Source organism: Antennarius striatus, chromosome 12 (assembly GCF_040054535.1).
Source record: "Antennarius striatus isolate MH-2024 chromosome 12, ASM4005453v1, whole genome shotgun sequence".
Lineage (NCBI taxonomy): Eukaryota > Metazoa > Chordata > Actinopteri > Lophiiformes > Antennariidae > Antennarius > Antennarius striatus.
The window spans coordinates 7,565,252-7,580,105 of NC_090787.1; the positions used below are offsets into that span (position 1 = coordinate 7,565,252).

The 14,854-nt window shown below is 37.9% G+C and overlaps 1 protein-coding gene across 1 annotated transcript in view; it reads right to left on the reverse strand.

The window, feature by feature from the left end:
* Positions 1 to 14,854, reverse strand: part of lrp1bb (low density lipoprotein receptor-related protein 1Bb) — a 235,286-nt gene that overhangs the window by 122,051 nt on the left and 98,381 nt on the right. The window contains exons 4-7 of the mRNA XM_068328763.1: positions 4,728 to 4,847; positions 4,123 to 4,251; positions 865 to 1,122; positions 36 to 198 (exon numbers count right to left, since the gene is read on the reverse strand). Of these exons, the coding sequence (XP_068184864.1) occupies positions 36 to 198; positions 865 to 1,122; positions 4,123 to 4,251; positions 4,728 to 4,847 (670 nt within the window). The remainder of the gene's footprint in view (positions 1 to 35; positions 199 to 864; positions 1,123 to 4,122; positions 4,252 to 4,727; positions 4,848 to 14,854) is intronic.

A 14,854-nucleotide genomic window follows, 5' to 3' on the forward strand; every position in this document is an offset into this window, starting at 1 on the left:
GAAATGGTGTATTATATATGCTGAGGAACACTCACCCCATGAGAGGATCCAGAGCTATTCCTTTAGGATTAAGCAGGTCTAGTTGTAGGATGGTGACACACGTGTTCCCACTTTGGTCACAAACAAATATCTTGTCTGTGACACGGTCAACAAAATAGAAATTTCCTGTCAGCCAGTCGATGGCCATGCTTTCCACATCTGCAATGGCAAATAGAGGGAAAATATTTAAAAAATATTTCCATGATTAAGAGACACTTGACAAAAAAAAGAGCAAATGAATAACACAGAGGCTGTGAGGATCCAAACACTGTGTTTGGTATGTTTGTAATTTGTTCTTGTGAAGTACAGTATAACCTCGTACCTGAAATTCAAGTATTAAAATAAAGCAAACCAGTTCAGGCTTTGATTTTAAATAAAAATAAAAAAAAGACAAAAACATTATATGACAGTGTTTTTTATTCTTTTATGTGTTTTTATCTGGATTCAAATCTAACTCAGATGAAATAAAAAGAGGACAGGAGCAAATCTGAAGCAACAAAGCTGTGTGGCCTGCAAGCTGGAAGGGCGCCTGTAAGGTAAAGGTGAAGAGTGAGAACCTGCCCTCAGACTCACGGGTAATGATGAAAGAACACTAAGGTGAGAGCTCACAGGTAAGAGTATGAGACACAAGACATCAAAGTACAAATAACATTTAGTGCTGAGTGTGTGGAATAAGTGATATTTATGACATCTGAGAAGATGTATTACTGGTGAGACTTTAGGGCAGGTTGTTGTACGAAGGCTGAGATAATCTCTCAAATTCATTACCAAATCAAGAGAAAGCAGTGTGTATTTAAGACAAGGTGTGAACAGCTGGAAACATACGTTGCAAACTCTGCTGTGTTCTTATTTCATGCTCCCGTGTGAATCCACGCAGATTCCTCGTTTCAGCACAGTGGAGTTGCCCAGAGGACTCTGTCGACAGGATCCAGCATACACTCTCCTGGTTGTGCCTGAAATCCATTGCCAGTGTTCCATTTACACTAAGAGACCTCAGGGGCTGTAGGCCTGTTCCATTAAGATGAGTGATGACAATACAATCTGAACCACCGATGAGAAGCATCGGACGTCCGTCACCAGGATCTTGAAAAAACGGAGGAAATGGATGGTATTATTGATTTCGTTATTTCAGCAGCACAATTTGTACAGTTGAAACATCAAGGACCCATGACGGCAAAAACACACAACACAACTCACTGTATTTGAAAGAATGGAGAGATGAATTTTACTTCTCAAATGAGGAGTTAAGCAAAAGCCAGAATACTTGGTGAGAGAGGAAATGAGTGATTTGCACTCGCACAAAAGAATTCCAGTCCAGACTTATCCAAGTTCATCTCTCCTGACAGGAGTTAAAGCGGGACAGCACACGGTGATTAAAGTGAGATAAGCTGCTTTATGGGTTAGGGTTAATTGACCATGCACATTCTCTGACATCAGGTTCACCCCCTAAAAAGGGCCCTAATTTATCCCAATAACCAACAGTTCAACTCAGAGACTACTCCCTTAATATAGATAATAAATCTGATTGTCTGCTCACAGAAGTGCTTTCCCTTGTCTTTCTAAGTCAACCTGTAGTAGTGGGATATTTTCTCTCACTTAGATTGATGGGATTATGACCAGGCTGTCTGATGTTCGACACAACAACAACAACAAAAAATGTTAGCTCATCTGAGTTTAAAGAAGGGCTCCATTTGCATGTCCTCAGCATATCTGGAGAACCACTCATCTACTTCATGTTAGTGAGTGACTGTGCACAGCTTACGAACTTCAAAGTCAAATCTTTGACACTTTATCTATACAACACATGATGAAAACTTTAAAATGCCTTACATATGCTATAGGTTCATGGTTTCAGGCAAATGTTTGCTTTTGCTTTTTATTTTTTTGCAACAAAAATCTGTACATAGAACACGGTGAATTTATCTTGTAACACTGTAACATATGTTGTGCAGTCTAATGGAAGCTAAATAGTAGTCATAAACAATATGTTAACCTGAGTCTCAGTTTGGGTTTTGGTTTTATATTTTTTGCATATTGGATGCCATCCAGCAGTAAGAAATAAGTTAAATAGTACAGTAATTTTAATTCATTCCCTATGTGTTCTATGGAATCACATCATTTTCCAACAATATCCAATCTAAGACCCAACACACTCTCAACTGCCCAGGCTGGGTATTCCCAAGAGTCTTTTATAGGGTACATTCCAAGACAGGTGCATGCCAGGACAGGAGGCGACACCAGATGATGTCGTTGAATTACTAAGCGTGTCTATTAGATGCAGGAGGTATCACTTGAAGTCATTTTAGGTGGCCACCTGCTGTATTGAGTCTAAGATGTTGCATGCTTCCAGACATATGAGGTGAAGAGTGATTTTCTTATTGACTGCTAACATTCTCCCTGGTGGAGGTCTGAGAGTATTTTTCATTTAGGCATTTAGCTATCATCATGGGTTTCCATGATTTTTAAGAGTCTCTTGATATACAGAGATAAAAAATGACATAAATTGTACGAAAAATTATTTATGCTCTCATTTGAAAGCCCAACGTACACACTGTCTCCACGTGGGACAAATGTAATTGATAACCTTTGCCTAACGAAATAACATTGCAAACAATCAGTGTAACTTCCACCTATCTTAAATGTATTTTAATCAGTGAAAAATCCATTTTATATAACTTTAGGTCAAAAAATTATGTTTTATCCATTATTTAAATATCTAAAATTCATTAACTTCATGTGGTGAAATTGTACCTCGGTCTTTCAAATATAAATAAATATTACGTAGAGCAATGGATACTGACACAGAGCAATAAGGGCAAAGTTTTTTGAGACCCATATGCAAAGCATCAAAAAACAATATACCAAAAGCAAATTGTATGGTATGATTTTTTGCCCACAAAAAGCAATTTTTTTAGTCAAAATATCATTTTCTTTACTCTCCCTGGTGAGACGAGTCTGTTCTTGACAGGAACTGGTTGAGAACCAGTGAGAGAACAAGACAGAGAGAGGTGAGAGTTAGTCTGTGAATTTAAGAGCAAACTGTCTTTAGGCAAGAAGTAATGAAAGGACCGCTCCGGCTTCTGGATAAAATGTTTTGTGTGTTGACATGACAGAAAACCAGTGGGATATTGTAGATTTTGACTCATGATAGGAATAAAAAATTCTATGCATTCAGTCTGATCTATATGCAAGAAGATTAAATCAAGGTTAAATCTGCAAAGAGAACATTTGCACTGCAGACTTTTAATACCACTTTTACACCCGCATTGATATGTTTTTCATTCCCAGCCGATCCTCATTTTCTGGTCTCAGAGAGCTCTATCTGAAATTTATATTCATGAGCTTTTACAACTAATGGTAACCCCATCGTTATCGCCATACCGCTATCGCTCTCTGCTAAATTAATATTAATGCATGTGAGCATTGGGTTCAGTTAAGTTTATGGGTAATCATATTCAGTTTATTCCTGGTAGGACACCAGTCACATTGATTAAAAGCTGCAACAGTCGTGTTCTCCCCCAGCTAGGTGTGTAGGGCCTCCAGCTATTTTCAACCCATATATGCCTTAGTGACAGAACCCTGACAAAAAAAAAGAAGAAAGAAAAACCGCTTCATTTTTCAGTTCAATGCACAATGCAACAATATACAGTACTATCCAAGGTTAAGCTTGCTTACTGCTGGATGGTGGACCACCAAAACACAATGCATCTTTAAGTTGTTTTATTTTTAAGTAGGCCGTTTTACTCATCAGGTTGTATATCTGTTACCAGGAACAGCATTAACATAAATCAGGGTGATTCTGGGTATTGTCTTCGCACAAAATATTCCAGACGGCTCCCACTTAAAATCTCATGCTCATAAATTTTATCATTATCCTGGCCTGACCAAATCTACCCATTCCCATGTGGATGGTAGATGTGGTCACAGCTAAATCACATTAATCTTGAGCTACCAAAACGAGTGAGCACCAAGGTGATGCTGCAATTCCTCTCTGGTTAAAGAAAAATATCCTGTTTATTATTAGAAATGAAACATAACCACCATGCAGATGATGTTGCTTTCCAACACTAGCGTGCCGCTCACCTTGTTTAGCTTTGCAGGATATCCTGTCAGGCTGCAGGATGTATCCTTCTGTGCAGCTGCATCTGTACGACCCGTATGTGTTCATGCAGCTTTGGCTGCATGCTCCATACATGGCACATTCATCATGATCTTACGGAAAAAGGGAAGAGAGTCATTTGTAACAAATTAGGTGTGCTGAAATATGACCCAAATACATAAAGTATACTTAATATGGCCTCACTCTGGCACCTCATGCATAATTACTTTTATAACCAATGAGCCTTTTTTTTGGAGCTGCAGTACTCTACGAACTGCTCTTACTCTGGATCAGCTTTAGTAAGCAGTGCTTCTTTGTTAGACCCCTTCCTCCTGCTTAATTAAGCAATTTTATGCCATGTGGTTGCTCTAAAAGTGCACCCTGAGTCCAAGTAAGTCACTGAGGCACCTCTGAAAATTCTGTCTATCTCCTGGCTGTCAGAGACCAACCCTTTGGCATATATGAAAAAAGGGAAAGAAAGAGACAAAGAGAAATTGTACTCTATATATACAGTGCATGTAGGGGTGTAATGCACCGGGAAAGGGGAGGGGAGCTCTGTGGCAGGAGGGCCCTCACTAGTATATCCTACCTCTGCAGCTCGTCCCATCCTCGCCGACCTCAAAGCCGTCAGCACAGAAACAGAAGGTGCCGTTTCTTGTCATGACACAGCCGTAGCGGCACCGGAGCTCGTGGCAAGCTGACAGGAGCTCTGCAGGGAAAAATAGAGGGAGAGAAAAGTTGAAAACTGGTGAAAAGGGTATGAAAGGGTAGGCAGAATTGGGAATTATACTTTATTTGACTTTTTTTCTTCTTCTTTTGATGGCCCTTTCAGTCACAAATGCTCCCTTGTCAACAGACGGTGTTAAGTTTAGATGAGCAAACAACAAAGATAATGGTTTTAATATTCTGGAAAATATTTAAAGCAAAAACTTTTCAATCTGGGGTAAATGCAGGAGAGCAAGACATATGAAATAATCACAGGGAATAAAGAGGTCGACTTTAAGTGCAATTTTAAATAAAATCAAATTATATAAAAAGTATAAGGTAAGTGTAAATCTCTTTAAATCTTAACTCATCAATCTAGACTCCATTTAACTGAACTAATTAACAATCTTCCATTTGACACACCGATTAACTGGTAGCAGCTCCATTGTCATTTCTATCTATTTTCTGAAACATGATTGGTGGTGATGCTCTCTATAGCACTAATCTTTGTAGCGGAAGGAACAAAAAGCGGCTAATTATGGCATGATAAATGTAACCGCAAGAATAAATTGCATAATTGAAAATATTACGTGTCAACACAAAGTTTTAATTGTGCAGAGACTGACACGCTACTGCTAAATGTTAATTTATGCCGACTCTCTGCCCTAAATATAAATGCTTGCATTGATGCTTCTGTGAAACCCATTGCATGAGATCACAAAATCATGCAGCTGTAGAAAAAATCCCCTCTTGACAGGGTATATTTACATCTGACTGCTTTGTGGGAACTAGATGACAATCAAAGCTTCATTTATCATTAAATACAATCTTTGATTTTGGTTCTTTGAGAGCCAGAGCTACGTGATATTGTGATCAAAAATTTTTAAACATTCATTATTAGTAGTTCATTACTTTTTACATTTCCTCACTGGCTAAGGGACACACTGAGATAAATGGTGTGGTTGGATGGTTCAAAGAGCAACAAATAAATCTCAGTCAATGCTTCTTTAAGACCCATATGTCAGCTGGTAATCATAAAATCAGTACACAAGAGGAAAGAAGAATATGTGTTAAATAACTGTTGACTAATAAGCCAGAGGCACGAAACATTTACACATACTACATCTTGTCACTCGCATTATTAAAGTCTCAAAATGTTTTTACTAATTTACATAGCCATTATTCATGGAAGTCATCAAATAGTCACAACCATGCACCAAGAGTTATAACTCATTTGATGTGTGCAAAATACTAATATCAAAATATGTAGGCTGTAAAAATGATTACATGCAGGGGCATGTGGTTGGGGAGACAGAGCAAAAAAATAAATGATTAAATAAATTTACAGTGTTTTCCATTTTAGATCTCTGGTATGATCTTTACTTTGATTTTCTTTTTGACTCCAATAATGCCCATGATTTCAGAGACAAAGCTGCTGTTTTTGCCTATATCCTGTTCAAATACATGGCGAGACGTGAAGTGCAGCAGTCACCTCAGATTGAACGATCCCTCAGTAACTGGGTTATGGCTTGTAATTGGCCAGTGCCTGTTGTCTCTCTTCACGTTTCTCATTTGTTTTCAGACACATTTAATATTCACTGTAATTTTCAGAAGTCAGACTAATGTATTTAATATTTGTCTATATTTTTGGCAAATTACAGAAAAAAGCATACAGCAAGGCAAAAAGTACATGATCTGTTGTTCATCAATGCAGAGAAGTTGAGCTGCAATTTAAAAAAAATCAAGAAAGCTGCTCCAATCCTTTGATTCTAAAATTTGACACCAAATGAATGCCAAATATTATATGTGGAAAATATTATATCTATTTTTATTTTTTTAAACTGGACTAGCAATCAAACAGGATCTAATTAATAAAGGAAGACCAATGCTGGAGCTTAAAAATCTGCCTGAAAAAGGCTGCTAATTAAATGGCAAACACGCCATGACCCTCACCTTACCTCTGATTATTTGCTACCTTTCACAGATTCAGAGAAGAGTTTAATGGAGCTCAGCCGTACCTTCTGTGTATTTGGTTTTCATATAGCCCTCAAAGGACTCTTGACTGACAGGGGGTTGAGTGGAAAATTACTGAATTTTCAATTTCGAGATGATAGAGAACAAGCAAACACAAAAGTATTGAAATGAGAAATGCTCTGTAGCCTTCGGTCTTCTCTGGCCAGATGGAGACTGCTTGGATATTTACTAATATTGGCTCAGGGCAGTGAGATTATTCTGGAGGTGCAAGGAGCCAAAGCTCAATATACTTGACAGAAAAAAACAAAGTCTGAAAGGCTGTACTTTCTTTTTGTTAAAAGATATGTTTAACAATCATTTGTGGCAATATCCTTCTCCATGTATTTATCCAAAAAGACTGTCACACACACCTACAGGTTTAGCCATGCTATAAATGTGCAAGCATTCATCCATAAGTGAAAGTTTAGACACATGAGACAAAATTAGACAGCTCGCTTGACAAGGCATGACATAAAATCACTGAATACTCCAACCTAAAAAAACATGTTTCATTTTACCAGGAAACATTGAATGTAGTGATTCAACAAACACAGGCATAAGGTATATTTTGAACATTTTTGATCATGCATGAAACAAAATGCAAACACCCTGATTTTGGTGATTAAAAAGTTACTTTATGATATTATTGATATGGAAATATTGCAGTCATAACAATTTTCATTTATTTTACTCTGAATTGATCATAATTGAAAATTTAATTTAAGCCAGGCAGTGAAGACAGGTAATTTTATTCCCATTAACACACACACACACACACACACACACACACACACACACACACACACACACACACACACACACACACACACACACACACACACACACACACACACACACACACACACACACACTAGATACACACATTCTAGATACTTTATTTAAAAAGTCTACTCTATTGTGCAGTTCCAAGGAAAGACAAATCCAAGACCACTTTTGGATTTGCCTGTATATTGTGACGCAAAAGAAAGGGTTCTTGTCTGATACATGCCTCTTTCTTCCATCATGTTTTATGGAAATCTGTCAGTGGAGTATTTTTTATTTTTTTATCCAGGGCTGCAACAAAAAGGAAAGGACTGACTATTCCTGACACCTGCCCAACTCGTACACACAATATGGACAAAAAGATTAATAGCTTTTCTTGTAATTTGGCTGAGAGTCAGACAATGAGCATCAGACAGGTTAAAACACAATTTTGCGGTATAATTAGGTATGAACATAAAGCTTATTGCCTTCATGTGACCTTGGTGATGTAAACTTGTCTTCAAAACATTCTATCAATATTCAACTAATTTGCAGTGCATAGATGTTTGGTAATAATATTTAATGAGTGTGTCATGACTTCTGTCAACACTCAAGTTTTCAATTATATTCATTTTACCTTGTTTACCTGCAATAATATCTCCTGCTCTCCTTCCCGCACTCACTCAGTTCAGTCATGTCACCTGTGTTGTAGCAGCCATCTGGTACCCATATCCCTATCAGTTTCCACCCAACATATCCTCTGCTCAGCCTTGGACTTGTTTGGACTGATTTCCTGGTATTCTGAACTCTGCTTTGAATAAAATACGAACTTCGATTCTGCGTATGCCACTTTCCGGTCATGTTTTTGGGTTCCATATCAGAAGCGTGACAGAGTGAATGTAATGCAATGTAGCTTGGAGGCCTATCGGCTATCGCCGAATGTAACATCTGCTGAGCTAGAATACAAAGTTCCAACCCTTCACATTAGCAGAAGAAATGACAGTCAGTTTTGTGGGAAATAGACAAAATTAACTAAATACACATGCTGCCTCTATGCATTAACCATGAGCAATGGTTGTACATTAACAGGCTAAGTTTTACTTAAAAGATATATGGGAAATGGCAAGGGTAGTTTCCAAATTTTCAGAAATAAAAAATAAAAAAAATCAAATGTTCAGAATGAAGCAGCAATAAATGAAACATAAATTGTGTTATTCATATTGTACGCATCAAACATGGAAGCTATCCAAAAAAGCCATGCCTTGAAGCTGCCACAACATGGGAATTTATTTCAGCTCAATTTAACAAGACCCCATTATATAGTTTAACCCTGGGAGGATGAGTGCAACAGTCCCTTGGTTAGCCAAGTTAATGCATTTCTTGATGTAGTCTGCACTTGCTGTTTATGACATAATATAAAGTCATAACATCTATCTTCTTTTCTTCAGCTCTGCAACTCTCATGTTTAACCAGGAATTACTGAGGGAAACTAAATCAGGAACGTGAAGTGAAAAGGTTTTTTTTCATATAATGTATTGATGGATTTCTTTCAGATTAATCCCTCACCGAACTCAAATGGCATTTATATATATATATATATATACTGTATATACTGTACAATTTTTCACCAAGGTTGTTTCCAAGTTTTTGTTACTGAAATAACAATATATTTTAAAGCAAAGGTCATGTGACCTTTAAACTTCAATTCACTCCTGAGCCTCTCTAACTGTAGCTTACAATATGAGTTCTCTAATCATGTCAAGAAGGCCAAACCTACAACCTATATACAAAAAGCTTTTAAGTTACATCAGTTAACAGGAAAAATATGGGCTGTTTCCACAATGAAACAAAATGTCACATGGCTCATTCTATCTTATGTCCCCTTCTGATTTTTCTGTGAATATGAATGATTAGCAGGAAAAACTAAGCATAATGTTAAACTACGAGAACGTTGGGTTGTTATTTTGAGTTTATATGGAGACAGACGTCTTATGTAGTGTTCCACACTGGAATGACAAAAAAATTGAATGCAATCAATCACAATGACGGCAATGGCTGAGAAAGAAAAGGCCCAAAATAACTGGAATTATATCCACCTACTAAAAGTCACATGACAGTAAAAATTATCTGCTTGAATAGATACACTGACACTGTCTGGTATCTTTTTGACAAATTAGCATTTGAATGGCCTTGCATAAACAGTGTTTCTCTGCCCCTTCTGTCTTCCTGCTTTGAATTGGTGTGTGCCAATCAAACCACAAAAAAAAAAAAAAAAAAAAAAAGAAACCCCAAAAACAATGGGTTTGAAAGAATGATAGTCTAAAAGGGCTGTGAAACATAAAGAAAACACCACTGGTAATTTTCATAAATGACAAACAGGAAGTAGGCAATAGAGTTTAGGGTGTATGAATGGCATTATGTATTGTATTACAGCTCCATTTCATAGCTGAATAATGTGTTTACTCTATGAACTCCAGCAGACCTTTCCTCATTATAATAGATGATAGGTACTTTTAAAACACACACACACACACACACGCACACACACACACACACACACACACACACACACATACACACACACACACACACACACACACACACACACACACACAAACGAGTCAAAAAAGGATGCTGCTTTGTTTACTCATTCTTAAGCTTGTGTACGGACCCCACCTAACCTGTAAATTATTATTCATCTTCTGCTACCATAAGAAGTGCTCTTCCCTGTTGTGAAGCAGTATGCAAACTGACTACATGCCGAGCTGATGATATTCAAAGCTAATCCGTATATCTGCTCAAAGACACCCAATGATCAGCATTCTCTCTCACGAAACACAGTGCAGCACGACCACATATCTGGAACTGAGCCTGGCTGCCTTTCCTGCATGTAAGGCTATGCATTGCTGGATCTGAGAAGAGTCAACAACACATATTGCCTCATGTTCAACACATGTGACAATCCTAAAGTCAAATATACTCAATTGTGAGGAACTAGGCTGAAACAGAAAAGGGTCTTTTGTAATTTTAATATTGTTAAATATGAGGATCAATAATGTATTTCTTCAATTCAACCACATTAAAATGATGGATAATGTGGCTGTGATGAAAGATATTTAAAAAGCAAATTCAAATGTGATTTACAAACACAAGGATGATGTGACGAATTGCACTCCATTATCTTTGCCTGAAAATAAAAATGTCTGCTAATGCTCAGAGCACATTCAGAATAATTCATGATTTCCTTAAAAAACACAGTACTCTTTCATACTGTGTAATACTTATGATTAGTATAATGTTGGAATTACTGAACTATGTTCTTAAATGTCACTCAGTCAACTGGAATCTGATTTGCTCTAATCAACATGTGTCACCAGAATGATTACACTGTGTATTCCACAAAATGAATTTTCATATTTGCCTGGTTTGAAAAACAAAACAAAACAGTGCAATATTAATGAACCTTAGACAAGGCTCTGCTGCTTTGTTCAAAGGGTTTTGAGAAATTATGATTTGCTTAAGCTAGATCAATGATCTGAAAAATTCCAACATCTCTTGTAGAAACCACAAGCGTTGCAGCTATTATATGAAGTTGGGCGAAGTCCAATCCTCTATATTATTAGATTAGACCCTCCACTTTCACTGTATTGAAAGTGCATTGCCATATATTCCCTCAGCATTCTTTCCATAGTGTCCTGTCAGTGTTTTGATGTCAGATCCATTTCGATCAATGAACTACCACGTGCTTGCAGATTCTCACATAGAACACACACATATACATTAGATCAGCACAGATTTGGTTTGCAACATGTTTTTTAACCATTCTGGTGTAAAATATGTGACACTAGCTTTATTAATTGATTAGTTATTAATTAATAATGACAGTATTTTCCGCACTATAAGGCGCACTGGACTATAAGGCGCACCCTCAATAATTTGTTTGTTTTATAATTTATTTCATATATAAAGCGTACTGGATTATAAGGCGCACACAATAAAAAATAAATAAAATGTATTTGATAAACTGCAGCGGCTGTAGTTGCACAATCCGTCCACTAGATAGAGCCGCGCTGCTCAGGCAGTCATGATTGCATTCATGACTTCCTGACGACCTTTGAATGGCCCCTATTGTTATGTCAATAAGCCATTCTGAGCCTCATCAAGGATCATTTGATGACTTTGCCATCACTTTGCCATCCACACGATAACGGATATTTTAAAAACGCAACTTTTTTGTTGCGTTTACGCCTTCCGTCCACACGACAACGCAGATATCCGGAGGATTCCTATTGGATAAAATTTGACTCAATACTGCCACCACATGGTTTGGCATCCTTATAGCAGTCTTCGAAAGCGCACTGCTGCGTTTACGTGTGGATGGAGATTTTTTTAAAAACGCTGACGTGTGGACGGGAATCGTTACGGAAAATTCATTACGAGACCAGTCAGTGCGAACAGAGCGGATTATTTCCTGATCTGAAGTTAGAAGCACATATTTAAGCTCAGATGTTCGTCTTCGTTTATTAATTAAATATTGTTTCGATCGATCGGTAGTCCAGTCGGAGGTGCGGTGCAGCTATTTGCTGCTGTGTGTCCTAAACAATTTTTTAACTAGTTTTTTAACTAATTTACTGGCAAATATGACGCTGTTTTACTCCTAGAACTGACTTTAACGTCGGTGTCTCACCGCCGTGAATCTCACAGCACGTCGCTGCAGACAGAATACACAAGCCTGAATGAGCCCCTCCGCCGCCCGCCCAGAGCTATCAACTATATTTGTAAATCAATTGCAGCACACCTGTTGGCACCTTTGTCTAGCAGTGACTGCTCTTGAAATTTCAGAAAAGGCTGGAAGTTCAGCTTTGAGGGTCTTTCAATCACCTTCACGCCAGTTTCTCCGTGTGTTTCCACAGACTAATAGAATGGACCGTCACTAGATTCCAGCACAATGGCATTTTTAAGACCAATTAAGTTTAAAGTGGGTTATTTCCGACACCAAATAGTTAGGAAGTACTGAGTTCAGTCAGTCAGTCAGTCAAACTTTATTAATAGAATTGCTGAAAGCACCTTATGTTTTGCTACGTAATCACCAGTGCTCCAACAGTATGCTCTACCGTCTGAGAGCAGCTCAGTCAGAGCCAGGACTTTGGTGACGCCCCTTGACTACCGTTGTTAGGGGGCGTGGGCCCGAGTGCCTTGTGAGGGGGCTCCTCTGGTGGCGGAGTGCAGCATGACTGGCGGCCAGACTGCCAGCTTTTTTTCAGCGATCATGTTGTTAACCAATATTAATATGAATATTAATCCATATATAAGACGCACCCAGATTATAAGGCGCACTACGGGTTTATGAGAAAATTTTAGGCTTTTAGGTGTGCCTTATAGTGCGGAACATACGGTAATTACTATTTAATCCACTGGATAAAATTTGATTAACTGAAAAACTAACACAAATACAAGACTTTGGAAATGACCCAAAGACATTATATGTTGAGTTAACTCATGTTTGTCCTCCATGTTTTAACTATTTAAAGTACAACAAAAACAATAATTAGTGCATCTTTAGTAACATCATTACACTCTCAGGTGTCAGTGGCTAATAGCCACCCGAGAATGTCTGCAACAGTTTAAGTTTGTAAAAAAAAAACTTGGTAACAATCCCACAAACAGGCAGTCTCTTGTACCAGTCGGAGGGAAGCTGACCTTCTGGCACTCTCCATGACTCAACTCTGCATGGGTGTTTCTGCTGCAGCTCTTGCTCCAGGTCCTGTGGCCTAGGCGGCTCTTCTGCCAGCATGGATCATGACAGGTAGTCTGCAGTTAGTTCAGAGACTGGCAAATTCCGCGTCAGTATTTGATTCTTAAAATTATTTTTGGATGAAGAATCTTGCAGTGATTCTTGCTAATGCTGCAATACCACGACTGTATATTACCATCCTCATGCCCAAACCTGCCATCCATCATCCATCCTCTGTTCTACACAAATAAACCTTTCATAACAAGCTCATACTATGCTCATTACCTGCATAAGTGTTGTAGCTCTGTTAAAAAGGCCTTCATGACTCTTCATAGTAGGAGATGTAATGCAATTCAACATATTGATGAATGCTTAGAGAACCCTTGACTACACTTGTCTCTACTCAATGTTTTGATATAGTTATGGTTCTTAATTTAACTGAAGTTGTGATTGCAAATAAAAATGAATAGATCCTCAAATTTGCATGAGCCTGAATTGAGTGTCAGAGAAATAAGAAAGGAGATTAAGTTGTTAAACCAAAAGGCAGCAGTAAACCCTGAATCTGTTTGGGGGAGGAACCCCAGATAAGAGATAGAATGGAAGCATTTTGAAAAGAGTAGGTTAAATATATACCTTCTGCCGTAAGATAATAAGACCTAAAGGTACACTAAAATCTGGAATTAATATATAAAATGTAGTTTATTTGTTTAGAATTTCTGATTACTTCTACTTTTTTTTTTATTAACAGTTATTTACCTGTTGTGCAGTGTCTTTGTGGGCATACACTTTATGACTTCAGCCCCCACGCTGCACTGGCAGTTAACCTGATGTGGGGCCACGTCATCACCCACTGCTTACCTTCATCTTTCATTTCAGCACTTTGTGTGCTTCTGTGACCCACTACATTTGTCTATGTCTCTCATGGCTACACATGAAGAGCTGAGGTTGCACGACTACCCACTGCGGTGAGTCGATAGAGTGTGGTCATTTACCATCATCACAATTACATCCACAAAAGACAAACAGCTAACGCCAGATAAAACATATCTGTGGGACAGTTAGCTATTAATATGACAGGACCTCAGGACACAGCCTTTTAATAATCAGATTTAATGTTAGCCAGCTAGTTTTAAAGATTTTGAGTGGAGAAACGATTTGACAGCAAAAATTGGTGTTCAAAAAAAGTTTATGCTGTACTCTTATATAACATAGAAAGGACTGTGGACGTGTGACAACCAACTGCTGTGAGCCAAGAAGGTGTGATCATTTGTCCAACACAACCGAATCAATGAAAGAGACACACCTTTAGGGAAAAAAGGGCATTGTCTGTACAGGAGATGTAAACATTTTTGGGAGGGGTGGCGTACCTAATATTTTTGCAGATGATGCAGGGTTTCATTGCATGACAAAATTCTACAGCAGCTATTAAAATATCTGCAAAACTGTAAAACAAAATGCATTCTAAGTTTAAAAAAATCTGATTTTCTTGATTTAGATGGATA